General features: G+C 47.0%; 1 protein-coding gene across 2 annotated transcripts in view; it reads left to right on the forward strand.

Moving 5' to 3' along the window:
• LOC144944286 (A disintegrin and metalloproteinase with thrombospondin motifs 9-like) overlaps nucleotides 1–12,728 on the forward strand; it is a 176,465-nt gene that overhangs the window by 92,814 nt on the left and 70,923 nt on the right. For both annotated transcript variants that reach the window (XM_078872311.1, XM_078872312.1), the window contains exons 9-11: nucleotides 3,474–3,620; nucleotides 8,314–8,455; nucleotides 11,854–11,958. In XM_078872311.1, coding sequence (XP_078728437.1) covers nucleotides 3,474–3,620; nucleotides 8,314–8,455; nucleotides 11,854–11,958 — 394 coding nt within the window. The remainder of the gene's footprint in view (nucleotides 1–3,473; nucleotides 3,621–8,313; nucleotides 8,456–11,853; nucleotides 11,959–12,728) is intronic.

Below are 12,728 nucleotides of genomic sequence, written 5' to 3' on the forward strand. Positions count from 1 at the left end.
GCATGTTCCCCTCCTCTAGACGCCTTTCACAACAGTTCAATGCATCACCCTTGTCTTTCAAACTGAGCGCACATCGTAATTGTATCATTGAGTAACAGTGACCACTATAATTACTGTGTTATTAGAAATTAGATGTGCTTTACAGAAGGCATGATGCCAATATGTAATGTGCAGTACAAAATGTTCCCTTTTGGAACACTTATTAAACAGAGGTCTTATCTATCCAGAGGACAATATCAAATTCCAGGATGCACTTTGATAAGAGCAGGATATTAGCCTCGGGGTCAAAGTTAAAATCCTGCTACGGATCAATATGACCCCGTGTGTGACTTCTTCAACGAAACTCATTTGTAGGTAAAAGAAAATGCTGTCTTGTGGGCAAGAGGCAGAGAATATCTCCGTTAAATATATCCCCGTGCTTGCTGATCACTTCGTAGAGCATCAACAAGGCCAGCGGTCAGAGCGATGAGCCAGTGACGCTGACAGTTGGGATCGAGTCCAGGTGTCAGCCCCTTGTGATCAAACCAGGTCGTCAAGTGTGACCGTTTGGTAGACTCCACCCAGTCACAAATGACGGCACAGAAATCATCAATTTTGATTCAGTTAATTTGACGACAGTTAAGTTTTGATTTTTCTTTTTTTTTACTTGCTACGAGACGGACGTCTCGATAGCGGAGCGTGTTGGAAACAGTGCGGCTCCCCTCTCGTGGATTGAAATATCGCTTTGAAGCGATTAAAGAAGTGGATCTTTATCATCGCCTTCTGTGAGCCATTCTCTAAATTTCCCAAATGAGCAAGGGCACCGAGCTCGATAGAGTTCATATTCAATACAGCGTGCTTCAAAAAAATGTTAACACTTCGGAGAATTTGCAACAACGCCACAAGAAATGTGCATCCGGGCTCTGGAGACCACCTGGAGAAGATTCCAGGCAACGCTTTGACTATGATGGCGAGAAAGTGGAGAATTTGACTTTTTCAAGCTATCAACACACATTTGTTATCATGTCACAGTGTAGTATCCGTTCTTTTACCATTAAAAACGATCGTCCCACGTAAATGTTAAAACAAATTTGAAGCACCTTGTATTTCATAATCTCATGACATGACACACATAGTATAATTGCAATACAATTGTGAAACAGACAAGAACTAAAGAGGGTAAACAATGCTTTGGGGTGATGTTTATCGTTCGGGAATGCATCAGCTGCCCACCACATGAAACTCAGCTTCTTCTGCCAAATTGGAGAGAAGTTTTTTCTAGTTGTTGTTTGTTAAATAAACAAATTGCTCTGACAGCTACACAGACCACTCTGACCACTTGATCTATTGTGGCCATCTCAGGACTATTAGAGAACACATTATTCTATTAAAAACAGGTTTAGCAATAATTTTGGCAATTCCCATTCTTGCCACGAAAAATCAACCAGGATTACAAGAGGTTGTTGGTTGATTTTTTTCCTTCCTTTTCTCCGTTTGGGTTTCGCTGCAGAGCAGTTAGCAAGTCTGGTCCGTCCACGTGAGGCATTTTGTGTGTGCTTTTGTCACGTCAAATCAGCATCTGACCTCTGCCCCCGTGCGGAGCTTGCCGGCCAGCAGATTTAAAAACACTGACAGAGGAGCTTTGTTTTAAAGCCGTTCCGATCGGAGATTGTGCTCGCAGAAAATCATGTGAAAAATTCCAGACACGCCGGCTCCGAAAAACCGGAGGCATGCAACCCTTGTTTTTTTTTGCGTGTTGTTTAACTGTGCACCTATTTGCCTCCCTGTGGTCCCGATGCTGTCCACTGCTGTTAGGCTCATGGCCAAACCCCAGCACCTCCAGCCCAGATTAAGCTTAGTCTAAACCCGTAGATCGGCTTACCTTATTATCTTGAAAGGGAAAAAAAATGTATTTGCTCGTTCACAGTATACCCGTGCGCATTGTGTGCGTGCGTGTGTTTATATGTACACACACTCAAAGTGTGCAGGGCCTGGCACAAGCGCGGCGGTGATGTCACCGCCAGTTAGTGGCGAACAGTGGTTGCTGTTGTTGTTTCGTGCCAACATAGAAGAACTGCAGTTGCATCACATCTCTGGATCTTCTCGTCAGTGTAGTCCCTGTAAAAAGAATGTAACGTTCATAGTTTTGTAATGCATTTATTTATCATCCAATGGCTAGCCATCGGCTTTTGGCTGGCCATCCAACGAGGCGATCACCGCATCGCGCGCTTTCAGTTGCGCTTCTGCGGCCGACTGGAACGCTCTTCCATCCGATATTAGGAAGCCACTGGAGCTCGATTGAAAACTCATTTCTTTAGAACTCCTTTTTGTGTTTAGTTTGCTGTCCTTTCCCTGGACGTCCAATTAGCACAGTTGGCTATGTACGGTGTGAAAAAAAGCTCAACATACATGCATGCATACATCTTCATCGGCACATGATGTTTGCACTGCTGGATGAAAATGGTCTCGCGACACAGGAATCTAACTATCTCCGGCGCGCGAGCAAACTTGGCTGCTTCATGTCCATGGAGGACGTCCTCTAGTGTGCGTTCCCTCTTATCAGAGCCACCCTCTTGCCTGCCTCCACCATAAACCGTCGTCGCTTGAAATATGCGTGACCGTGCCTCACCAGGCTGGCCCATGCAGTTCGCGAAGATAACCTGCCTGACATGAACAGCACACTACTACTCACTTAGGCAACTGCCAACCTCTCTCTCTCTCTCTCTGAAGTTGTGATATACGTGTCCATCCTGTATGCGATGACTGACGGTCAACGGATATTTAGAGTGGAGTTTTAAATAAACGAATCAAAGCACTTTTACAAGGTTTTTGATAGCTTATTCATATTCTTTGGGTTTTTCGGTAAAGTCACGAGGATAGGTTCAAATAAAATAACAAAATAACAAAAAGAACTACGGCGTTTCGATCGCAAAACAAGCGGTCGTCATCAGGAAGAACGCTTGTGTTGCGATCGAAACGTCGTACTTTTTTTGTTATTTTTTTTTAACCTATCTACATGACTTTACCGAAAGACCCAAAGAATATGAATTCCTGCAGTCACGAAAGCTGTAAGTCAAGATTTTTTGTAAGCTGTTATGAATACGTCGTATAGCTCTCAAATCCTTAGTGTCTGTCGCTCACGCGCTCACATTTACATATTTGCAATTTCTACTGCATGTGTGTAAATGCGCAGGTAAGAAACATAAGAGGATGGTTTACGCCTGCTCGTCAAATTCATCGAACGTGTATTTTCTGATATAATTTGGTGTAAAATAGGGTTCCGTCAGTTTTGTAGATTCAGTTTTTGGAGAAAGAAAACTTGAGTCGGATCATAATTGCCTGTACGTCTTGCAATAATCTGTCAAAAACTGGGCCAGATCGTTGTGCCGCCTAGTCCAAAAAGCGGATCAGGAATCGTAATATTGGGTGCGAAAAAAACCCGCGTGTGAAGTGAACTGATTTTTCTTTTTTTGCGCTGCGTTTTCCTTGGGCAGGTTAAACATGCCCCACGATGACAGCCCCAAGTGCAAGGACCTCCTCTCCAACGGCCAGTTCAACGTGATGGCTCCCACCCTCAACTACGAGACCCACCCGTGGACCTGGTCCAAATGCAGCCGCAAGTACATCACCGAATTCCTGGAGTAAGAACCGACGCACGTTTTCACTTCAGCATTCACTCTGCGATGCGTTTATGTTATTTTATTAACATTAGGAAGCCACCGGAGGGATGCACTTTCAAATCTCGATTGAAAACTCATTGCTTAAGAACTGCTTTTTGTGTTTAGTTTCTTTGTCCCCCGCCGCGCCTCTGATTAGCACGGTTGGCTACGTACGGTGCAAAAGTAGTCCAACATGCACACGTACAAATTGTGGATTTACAAAGCACTTAAATCTAACCACACGTTTCTTCTTCTTCCTGTTGGGGCACAACCATCTCCTGCACTGATATCCCCGTGCAGTGCTCTCTCTCTCTCTCTCACTCCCACTTCTCTCTGCCAGTCGCCCTGCGTCTTTCAACAGAGGCAATGTCCATCCCGTCTGGCGTTTGATGTTTGACGTCCAATCAGATCGTGGTCTTCCTCTTCCCTGAGCACCTTCCATCAGCGTGCTTTGATCATCTGCCTCCCGTCACACCGTCCATCCCGGTTGCGTGTCATGAACATCACAGTTTCCTCGACTTGACCTCGCACGGTAGCCTCGCATCGTTGTCGCCGTCTATTCCCTCCGGCACGCTTAGTTGTGTGTTGCTGCTCTTTAAAAGGATTTTTTTAATTTATCATTCTCGGGAAGATTTAAGTGAGCAAAAAGAGATGCGTGCGGCGGTGTACGGTGGTGGGTGGGAAAATGGGGAATAGGTCCTGGCGGGGGGGATGTATTTGATGAAGCTGTCGAGGGCATCTGGATGGTAGTGGCTCAGAAGACATTTTTTTTATGAGGGAAAGGCAATTTCAGGAGGAGGAGGAGGAGAGAAAGGTCTTGATCCTAAACTTTTAATTCGTTTTTCCTCGTTCTCCCCAATATATGAAGCGGACGTCATTTGCATTTAGAACTCTCGCAGCAAGCAGCTCACCGAGTATATTAGCGAACTTGCCCCGAACGACGATGCCAAAGAGGTATTTCTGTAGTCACTTCAATTGACCTGCTCAGTCACATTGTGTGCGCGTGCGTGAACTTGAAGAGGAGAGCAGAGCTGGCAACTTGGACTGCTTTGGGGCAGGGCATTTCATCAAGGGGGTTGCAGAGAAGTAAGTAGGGGGATTGTGACCACACGTTGAGCTCGAGGTATCGAGAGAGGAGGGCTGTGGTTGCCGGAGCGGAGAGCCCAGGGTAGGGAAGTAGAACGAGATGAGAGGGGAGAGGGGGGGGGAGGCGGATGGGAGGGGTGACACCATGGTTGATTTTGAAAACACAGAGGGTGGTCTCGTGATTAATCTGCCATCGGATTGGGAGCCAGCGCAGAGATCTGAACATCGGAGTGATATGGTCTTGTTTATGAATGTGGGTGTGAAGCCTGGTAGTCATATTGCTGATCAACTGGTCCGATTTTGTGGACTTTGTTCGTTACTTCCCTGTGAATTATGTTATTGTAGTATTATGTGCAACGGTTTGTGTGTGTGTGTGTTGGAGCTCCCACATTTTAACTTGCATATATCTTACATGTCATATATAAACATTCATTCTATTTCCTTTATATTTATCAACGTAAAAGTTACTGCTTTCTCAAACGAGCGTTTGGCAGTCCACGTTTTTCCATTGATGGTTCTGAACTCGTGATGGAAATTCTGCGTTCCTATGGCAAGGGTTAGGCTGTCCAGAGGCCATGCACTGTTGACTTGCAAAACAAATTTGAATTCATTATCTCAGTTTTTTTGTCATTTATTAAAAATACGGGATAATAAACGTGCATATCATTATGTTAATTTATGCAAATTATCTGAGTACAATCATACTCTGAAGTTGATGTCCCAAGTAATTCCCATTGTGCTAAGGAAACTCTTCTTCAAAGGTGACTCAGCAAGCAGACATCAATAATTGTGCATACAATTAAGAAAAAAAAACTTGGTTTAGTTTTTTATTTATCCATCGAGCAACAGACATAGGAACATATGGATAAGGGAGCAAATGAAAATCAGAAAGGTCATGTTAATCTTCGTGGTTCTTTCGGTAAAGTCACCTAGAAGGGAAATAATAAAATAATAAAAATTAAACATAATAAAACACAATTCTCACGACGTTTCGGCCACAACACAAGCAGTCGTCCTCAGGTGAAGAACAGGTCTGTCGGAAAGACAGCGTCTGAATGGACTTCACCTGAGGACGGCTGCTTGCGTTGTGGCCGAAACGTTGTGAGAATTGTATTTCATTTAGTTTTATTTTTATTATTTCCCTTATACGTGACTTTACCGAAAGAACCAAGAAGATGAATCCCTGCAGTCACGAAAGCTTGAAATCGAAAGGTCATGTTAACCCGCTAATTCATGGGAAAGGTAAGCGGTCTTGGGCAAGACGGGTGGCGAGCTGTGATGACAGCCGATTGGACAGTGACTCGTGAAGGAAGAGCAGCCAATGGGAGAAACGTGTGCAAGGGTGGAGATGGAGCGCTAAGATCAGCTCAAGCCCAGGTGGCGACGTGGTGCGCGGCATCACCGTGCGGTGAGGGATGGCGATGGTATGGGAGGCCTTCATCTAGCAGCGGGTATGCAAAATGGCAAGTGGTGATGATACAGTCCACATCCTTATCAACGTTGACCGTTTCAGTTCGCTTTTCAATGGAAATGTACACGTAATTTTATTATGTTTTATTTTTATTATTTTATTATTTCCCTTCTATGTGACTTTACCGAAAGAACCAAGAAAATGTACACATATATACATCATTGTCCTTTCTTTTACTTTTCCAACTTCACAAGTACTACTCGGGCATACGGCCTCTCTACGTACAACCTCATATGCCCGTTCGTAAGCCCTCCAGCAGATCGCTTTGCACTGCCACACTGTGTCCGCATTGTCACGCAGGGTTGACGCAAGGGCCGGTCGTGACACGGCATGTGATTGGGGGTGGCTGGAAGTGTAAAATTACCGCTATGAGGCGGAGAGTGCGCCATAAACCCATCATGATAGTACATTGCTTGTCAAGTACATTCTGCGGCATTCCTATCAACTCAATTCCAACGCGGCGTGGGGATCGCTATGCAGTCGTTCAAGCCCCCTTAGAGGACAAATTAAATCATTTGGGTTTAATTTGCGATTAATCGACATGAGTGCATATGTGCTGCAGTGTCGCGGTTTGCGCACTCCACTACAAACCCGGCGCCCCGGGGTTCGATTCCCACTCACGGGCATCATCATTTGAACTGGTCCTGGGCCTCCCCTAGGTCGACTCAGCCTCAAATGAGTACCTGGTGCGGTGTGTGTAAACATCGCCACTGGGGAGACGAAGGCGTGGTGTTGGCCACCCACCCCCTCGTGTGCCGTGCCGGCCTTCATAGGTGCTCCCTAATATCACTTGCCCCAACAGTCTGTTAAGGCCATATGGGTGATCTTTGTCTTTGTTTGTGTCTATCCTTGCTACATAGGAGGGCAATTCATTTTGAAATGGGGGCATGGGAAATAAATTGACCCTTGTGTTCTACCCCTGACATGTAACAACACCCACCACCCCCCTCCCCTACAGTGTAGATGTAACCCTCTGTGACGAACGCTTGCCCCCCCTTTGATGTGGCAGCCACAACACATGTAAGGACCACTCCACGGAATGTTCCATTTAAATTTAATTTTTTCAAAGGGGGGCGTTTAATATTGCCCGAAGGCCACGGACGCACGCCGCGTAAGGTATGGGTTTAATTGTGTTCAATCAGGCGATGATTATTAAATCCATTCTGGAGAATTTCATAAATGCCCTGCGGGTGCATATTTCAAAAAAGGGAAATTCTAGAAGGATTAGTTTTGGTTCGATTTAACGAAGATTGATATAGTTACTTTAATAAACAAAATTTAAAATACGTCGTTTTTTGTCCCCACTAAACCAAGTGATAAGAGCACACTGTGATTTTTTTTTCAAATAAATAACTTACGTAACTTGTTTGAATGTACAGCAGTTTAAATAGTTCGTTTTTATTTCATTAAAACAGTCGATGGAACTTTAAATTTCGAGACAGTACTTAGAAAAAAATAAAACAATGAGAATAATTAGCAGCCCTTTATCAATCCATTGCTGAAGGAAGGCCTCCCCATAGCGTGTTGGTCATCGTAGTTGCTTGATCGTGCGTCACCACGCTGATCAGTGTGGTTGCGGTGTGTCTAAGTCAACACTGCTCGTTAATGGATATAGGAATAACTACCATCTTCATTGTGAAGTGCACCGCACTGCTCGTGTTTTTGGGCGCTATTGATCAACAAGGAATCACCGGTGGCATAGCACGCTCCCTTGGAAGGGGGACAGACTCGAGGAATAGCACCAGGGGCTGAGCGACGTTCACGGAGTGCAAGCTGGACCATTCGCCGCGCCCACAGCTGTGGGTGATGTACGAATGAGTGGCGCCCGCGTGCGGAGTGGCACCCGCACGTGTCCGCTAGCTATTCTGGACCCAAGCTTAGTCTGTTAAATGACCACATGGTGAGAGCACGCGAATAAAAACTACGTCGCCCATACAAAGCTGTGTTGCCGCTGGTGGGGGGTTGGTGGGGGGGTTGGTGGAGGTGGGTGAATGTGTGGGTGTGGGTGGGTGTGATGTATTGCGGGGCTGCCGAGACGTCGCGACGCCAGACCCCGCGGCGACGCCGTGACAATCGTGAGCCGATGATGATGATGACGATCGATGAATGAATCTGCAGCGCAGGGTATGGCGAGTGTCTGCTGGACGAGCCGGCGGCCCAGCGCTATGACCTGCCCCAGGTGTCGCCGGGTCACCTGTACAACGCCAACCGTCAGTGCGAGCTGGTGTTTGGGCCGGGCACCCAGGTGTGCCCGTACATGGTGAGTGGCGCTCCGATTAGCACGACGGTCGGCCAAAACAATCCTTACACGTTCAACATACTGACAACACTATTTCAACTATTTTTTATTTTACCAGGTAAGGCCCACTGAGCTGAGTAGCTCTTTTTTTCAGGAGCGACCTGGACATCACAAATAATAGCTCAATGAAGTGGCTTCCCATCATGTGTACATTTATAGCAGCCAAACACTCCAAACACATGTTGATTCGAAATGTGGAGGGGAAAATCCGTAGGACCCGGAGAAAAATCCACGTGACCACGGGGAGAGAGAGATATCACGAACTCGAAATATACAGCAGGCATCAGAGTCAGGATCGGACCTATGACCTCCCTTATACCGGGCGAGATAGTTAACATTTCACCACCGCGGCGCTCCTACACACCCTTAACAGCCAAAACAATATTTACAAACACGGTGGGCACATTGCGGCACTCGCTCCTGGGCTCCACCGCTAGCCAGCGGACGAGGAGCATTGCATCGTTCAGAGGTGAAAATGTGTCGCTCCGCTCATGAGACGTGCATGGAACTGCGCGTGCGAGATTCAGTTATTTTATGGTGTGTGCAAATTGCACGCTCACGTTCAATGTAGGCTGCTGCAGTGAGCAAACTGTACAGCGGGAGAGAAATAACAACGAGAGTTGCAATGTGGTAAGCACGGCAGTTAGCGCACTGTGCTCCAAAGCACGGTAACCTGAGTTTGAATCCCGGCCACGGCTAACATTGACGGCAGAGGTCGCAAACGGGTTTTGATTCCTTACCCGTACCCGTACCCGGCCGCACCAGGGTCGCAAACGGGTACCCGTACCCGGCCGGGTATGGGTACCTGTACGCTACCCGTACCCTACCCGAAATGAGTGACAAACGGTGACTCACTGGTGACTCACGGCCTACCCGTACCCGTACCCGGCCGCACCAGGGTCGCAAACGGGTACCCGTACCCGGCCGGGTACAGGTAGCCGGGTATCGGGTAGGTTACGGGTATCGGGTACCCGGTTGCGACCTCTGATTGACGGCGTGTGACGTCACAATCAGTCCTGGGTCGCCAACATACCCCCGTCACTAACCTGCGTTGACATGCGTGGCGAAGTACGGTCAAAACAATCCCCATAACCAACACGTGCATGGTGAGGCATTCATCCTGAGTTGGATTGACAAAAGGGCTCGAAGTTCAGTGATTTTAATTGCGATGGACACGGGAAATAGATACAAGAGAGAATGAATCCTTGAATGCAATTTGTCTCCGAATGATGACAATGAATGGAGTCACTGGGGTATTGTGGCGATCACTTCAGGCAAGGAGAAGTAACAGCCACACCCGGGCAAGGCATCACTGTATCCGCCACGCGGCTCTGCATGCACGCATTGGACAGCTGGAATCGCACATTTGGAGAAGCATTCTCTCAATACAATGCTACGTTTCGGTGGTAACGAGTTGTGCTCGCAATGCGCCATCGTACTATGTCTCACTTTGTCCGCTATACGATGGTGGTGTGCAGCACCACCGTGTTCACACACGCGACACCAGGTATTTATTTGGAGGCATCATCGACTTAGGCGAGTCTCGGGACGGGGTTTTGATACCACATGCGTGCCCCATGTTTGCCGTTGACTAGGAATCAAACTCGGCTCGCTGGTTCCTCGTGCAGTGCAGTGCTAACCACAATGCCACCGCTCCGCATGTCCCTAACACACTCATGCAGACATTCACGTTTAATTGCACGCGTCCAATGCATACATACGCTGCCATGCTAACAAAGACACCTCACATGCACCACCTCTAATTATGAAGCCCACGCAGCACAAGGGGAGGGCAGTGAGAATCGAAACTGGAGACTGTAGCCTTTTGTTTGTCCAATGCACAGCTTTTCCTGGGACCGTGCATGATGAATGCCTTCCTGTTCAAATATAAAATTAAAGCAGCTCCTCTTTGATGGCAAGGTATGAGTTGCAGTGGCTTTAATTTATGAAATTGTCCATGCAACTTTGAAAGGATTTTTTTGGGGGTTGGGGGGTTTCTAAGCATTATTTTTGGTGGCCGAACACGTAGGCCGCTTTATTTCCGCCCAATTAACCACAGCGGGTGAGTTGATTTTGGGGCACACATAGAGTGGCTTTGTGGGAAGCCACCTCTTCAGTGTCTGATATTTGATTATCCGTTGAGTTGGAAGGAACCCACGAATTTTGCTTTTTGTTATCTTCAAGCGAATATCTTGACGTATTTAGACGACGGTAGAGAACTTTAGTCTGTCGAAAGATAACTTTAACTCGTAGTCACCGTAGATTACGAGTAAGAAGGAGCTCTCCGTTTGTTTGTGAACTCTTGACCCGTGGCGTGTTTCAAACACAAGGTTTGCTACACTATGCTCACAGTTTGATTCTGGATTGGGTCACCCTGATGGGTGCGATATTGCGTGGTAGACTGCACGAGCTTACCACGTGCTCTCTCAAACATCTTGGGTGTACACTCAAACGATACATTTGTGCATGTGCGTATATTTAATATGTGCGTAACAATGCACAACGCTATATACTGTAAATATCAATGCGCTTGAATGTACGTGCAAATATAGTGCTTTGTAATTACGGGGTATGAAATAAAAGCTGAAAATTGGCAACATAAGCATGGGAAAAATGCGTGCCCAGAGTTACGTTGAGTGACAGAAAGAGGAGCATGAGGGTTAATGTACAAATGTTGATAAGACTCGGAAAAGAAAACAAGTGGGCTTGAGCAGGAGCCATCATCTAGAAGGGATGATGGCCAGTAGCAGAGTCTGTTTATAGGATTGGCACTCATGTGCAAGAAGAGCGAGGTGGCTCATGGCATCTCAGGACCAAAAGCAGTGGTGCCAATGCAAGGGAACACCTTCACTCGACAATGGAGAGATAATGACAATTCTAGATTTGAAGCTTTCGTGACTGCAAGGATTCATATTCTTACGTTTTTTCGGTAAGGTCACGTAGGTAAAAAATTAAAATTAACAAAAGTTAAATAAAAATTAAATAAAAATCACGACGTTTCGGAGGCAACACAAGCCTCCATCTTCAGGTTTTACCTACGTGACTTTACCGAAAAAACCTAAGAATAAGATAATGACAATGATGATTATAACATTGTAGGAATCATGGTAATGTCTCCTGGACATCTGCGAAAAGAGCTTCGTAGCTCATCGTATCCCTCCGGTATGCATGAATACTCTCACAATGACAACTATCACAGTTATGCTGCCTTGTGCCGCCTGCTCCTCGCCCGACCTCCTGACCGCCGTCTCCTCTCCCCCTTCACCCCCCCCCCGCGCCCACCATCGCCCGCCCGCCGCCGCCCCACCACCGTCCCCCTGCCGCTGTGGGACACGACGCCCGCCCGCCGCCGCGTGCAGAGGCAGTGCAGGCGTCTCTGGTGCACCAGCGCCGAGGACGTGAACATGGGCTGCCGCACGCAGCACATGCCCCTGGCAGACGGCACGGACTGCGGCCAGGGCATGGTAATAACCGCACACCCCACGCCCCCCCTCGTCCCCAACCGGGCACTTGGCACGAGTTGTGCGAGTTCACCTTCATGCCCATGAGTTAGCAATTAGGAATGCCAATTTAAAGCAAGCAAGCACTCAACAACAAAAAAAAAAGAATCGGTGCACACATGAGTTGCTGTACTTTGTGTTTTAATCGCGGAGGGGACGTTTAAAAAAATGTGGACGTTTTTTTTATTTTCTCTGCTTTATTTTATTTTCATGTGGTCACGGATGTGTAGCGTTAAAAGGAAGCTAACAGGGGCACTGGGCTAAAGGGCAATGGATTTCGAGCTCCACTCTAGCGACACTGCTGGGTAGTATGCGGGTAGTATGTGGGTGCGTGTACATACGCAAAGCATCCACCTGTGCGCGTTACGCGTTGCAGTGGTGTATCCAATAGTGTGCACTATTGTTAATGTTGTTGCAGTGGACTAATGAGGCATCACCAAGTTCGAATCGCAGTTCTGGACTGTTTATGAGAGTAGGCACGTCAAAAACCGGTGCACAGAGTCTGCTTGTATTAAATCAACTCTGTTGACGTGATGCACTCCCAGACGACCGAGAGCGAAGCTTATGGTTTGGGTAAGAGAAAATGTTTTTTGATTCGCGTGCAAAAAAGACAACGTGTGTAGGAAGCACGTTGCCTGCTTGTTTACGCTGTTCACATACGAATTGGGATTGGACGGTGGCGCCGTTGCCGTCGCGCTGCATTATGAGTTTGATGTCTGGCCACGGCCAACATC

This window comes from Lampetra fluviatilis, chromosome 34 (assembly GCF_964198595.1).
Source record: "Lampetra fluviatilis chromosome 34, kcLamFluv1.1, whole genome shotgun sequence".
Taxonomy (NCBI): Eukaryota; Metazoa; Chordata; class Hyperoartia; order Petromyzontiformes; family Petromyzontidae; genus Lampetra; species Lampetra fluviatilis.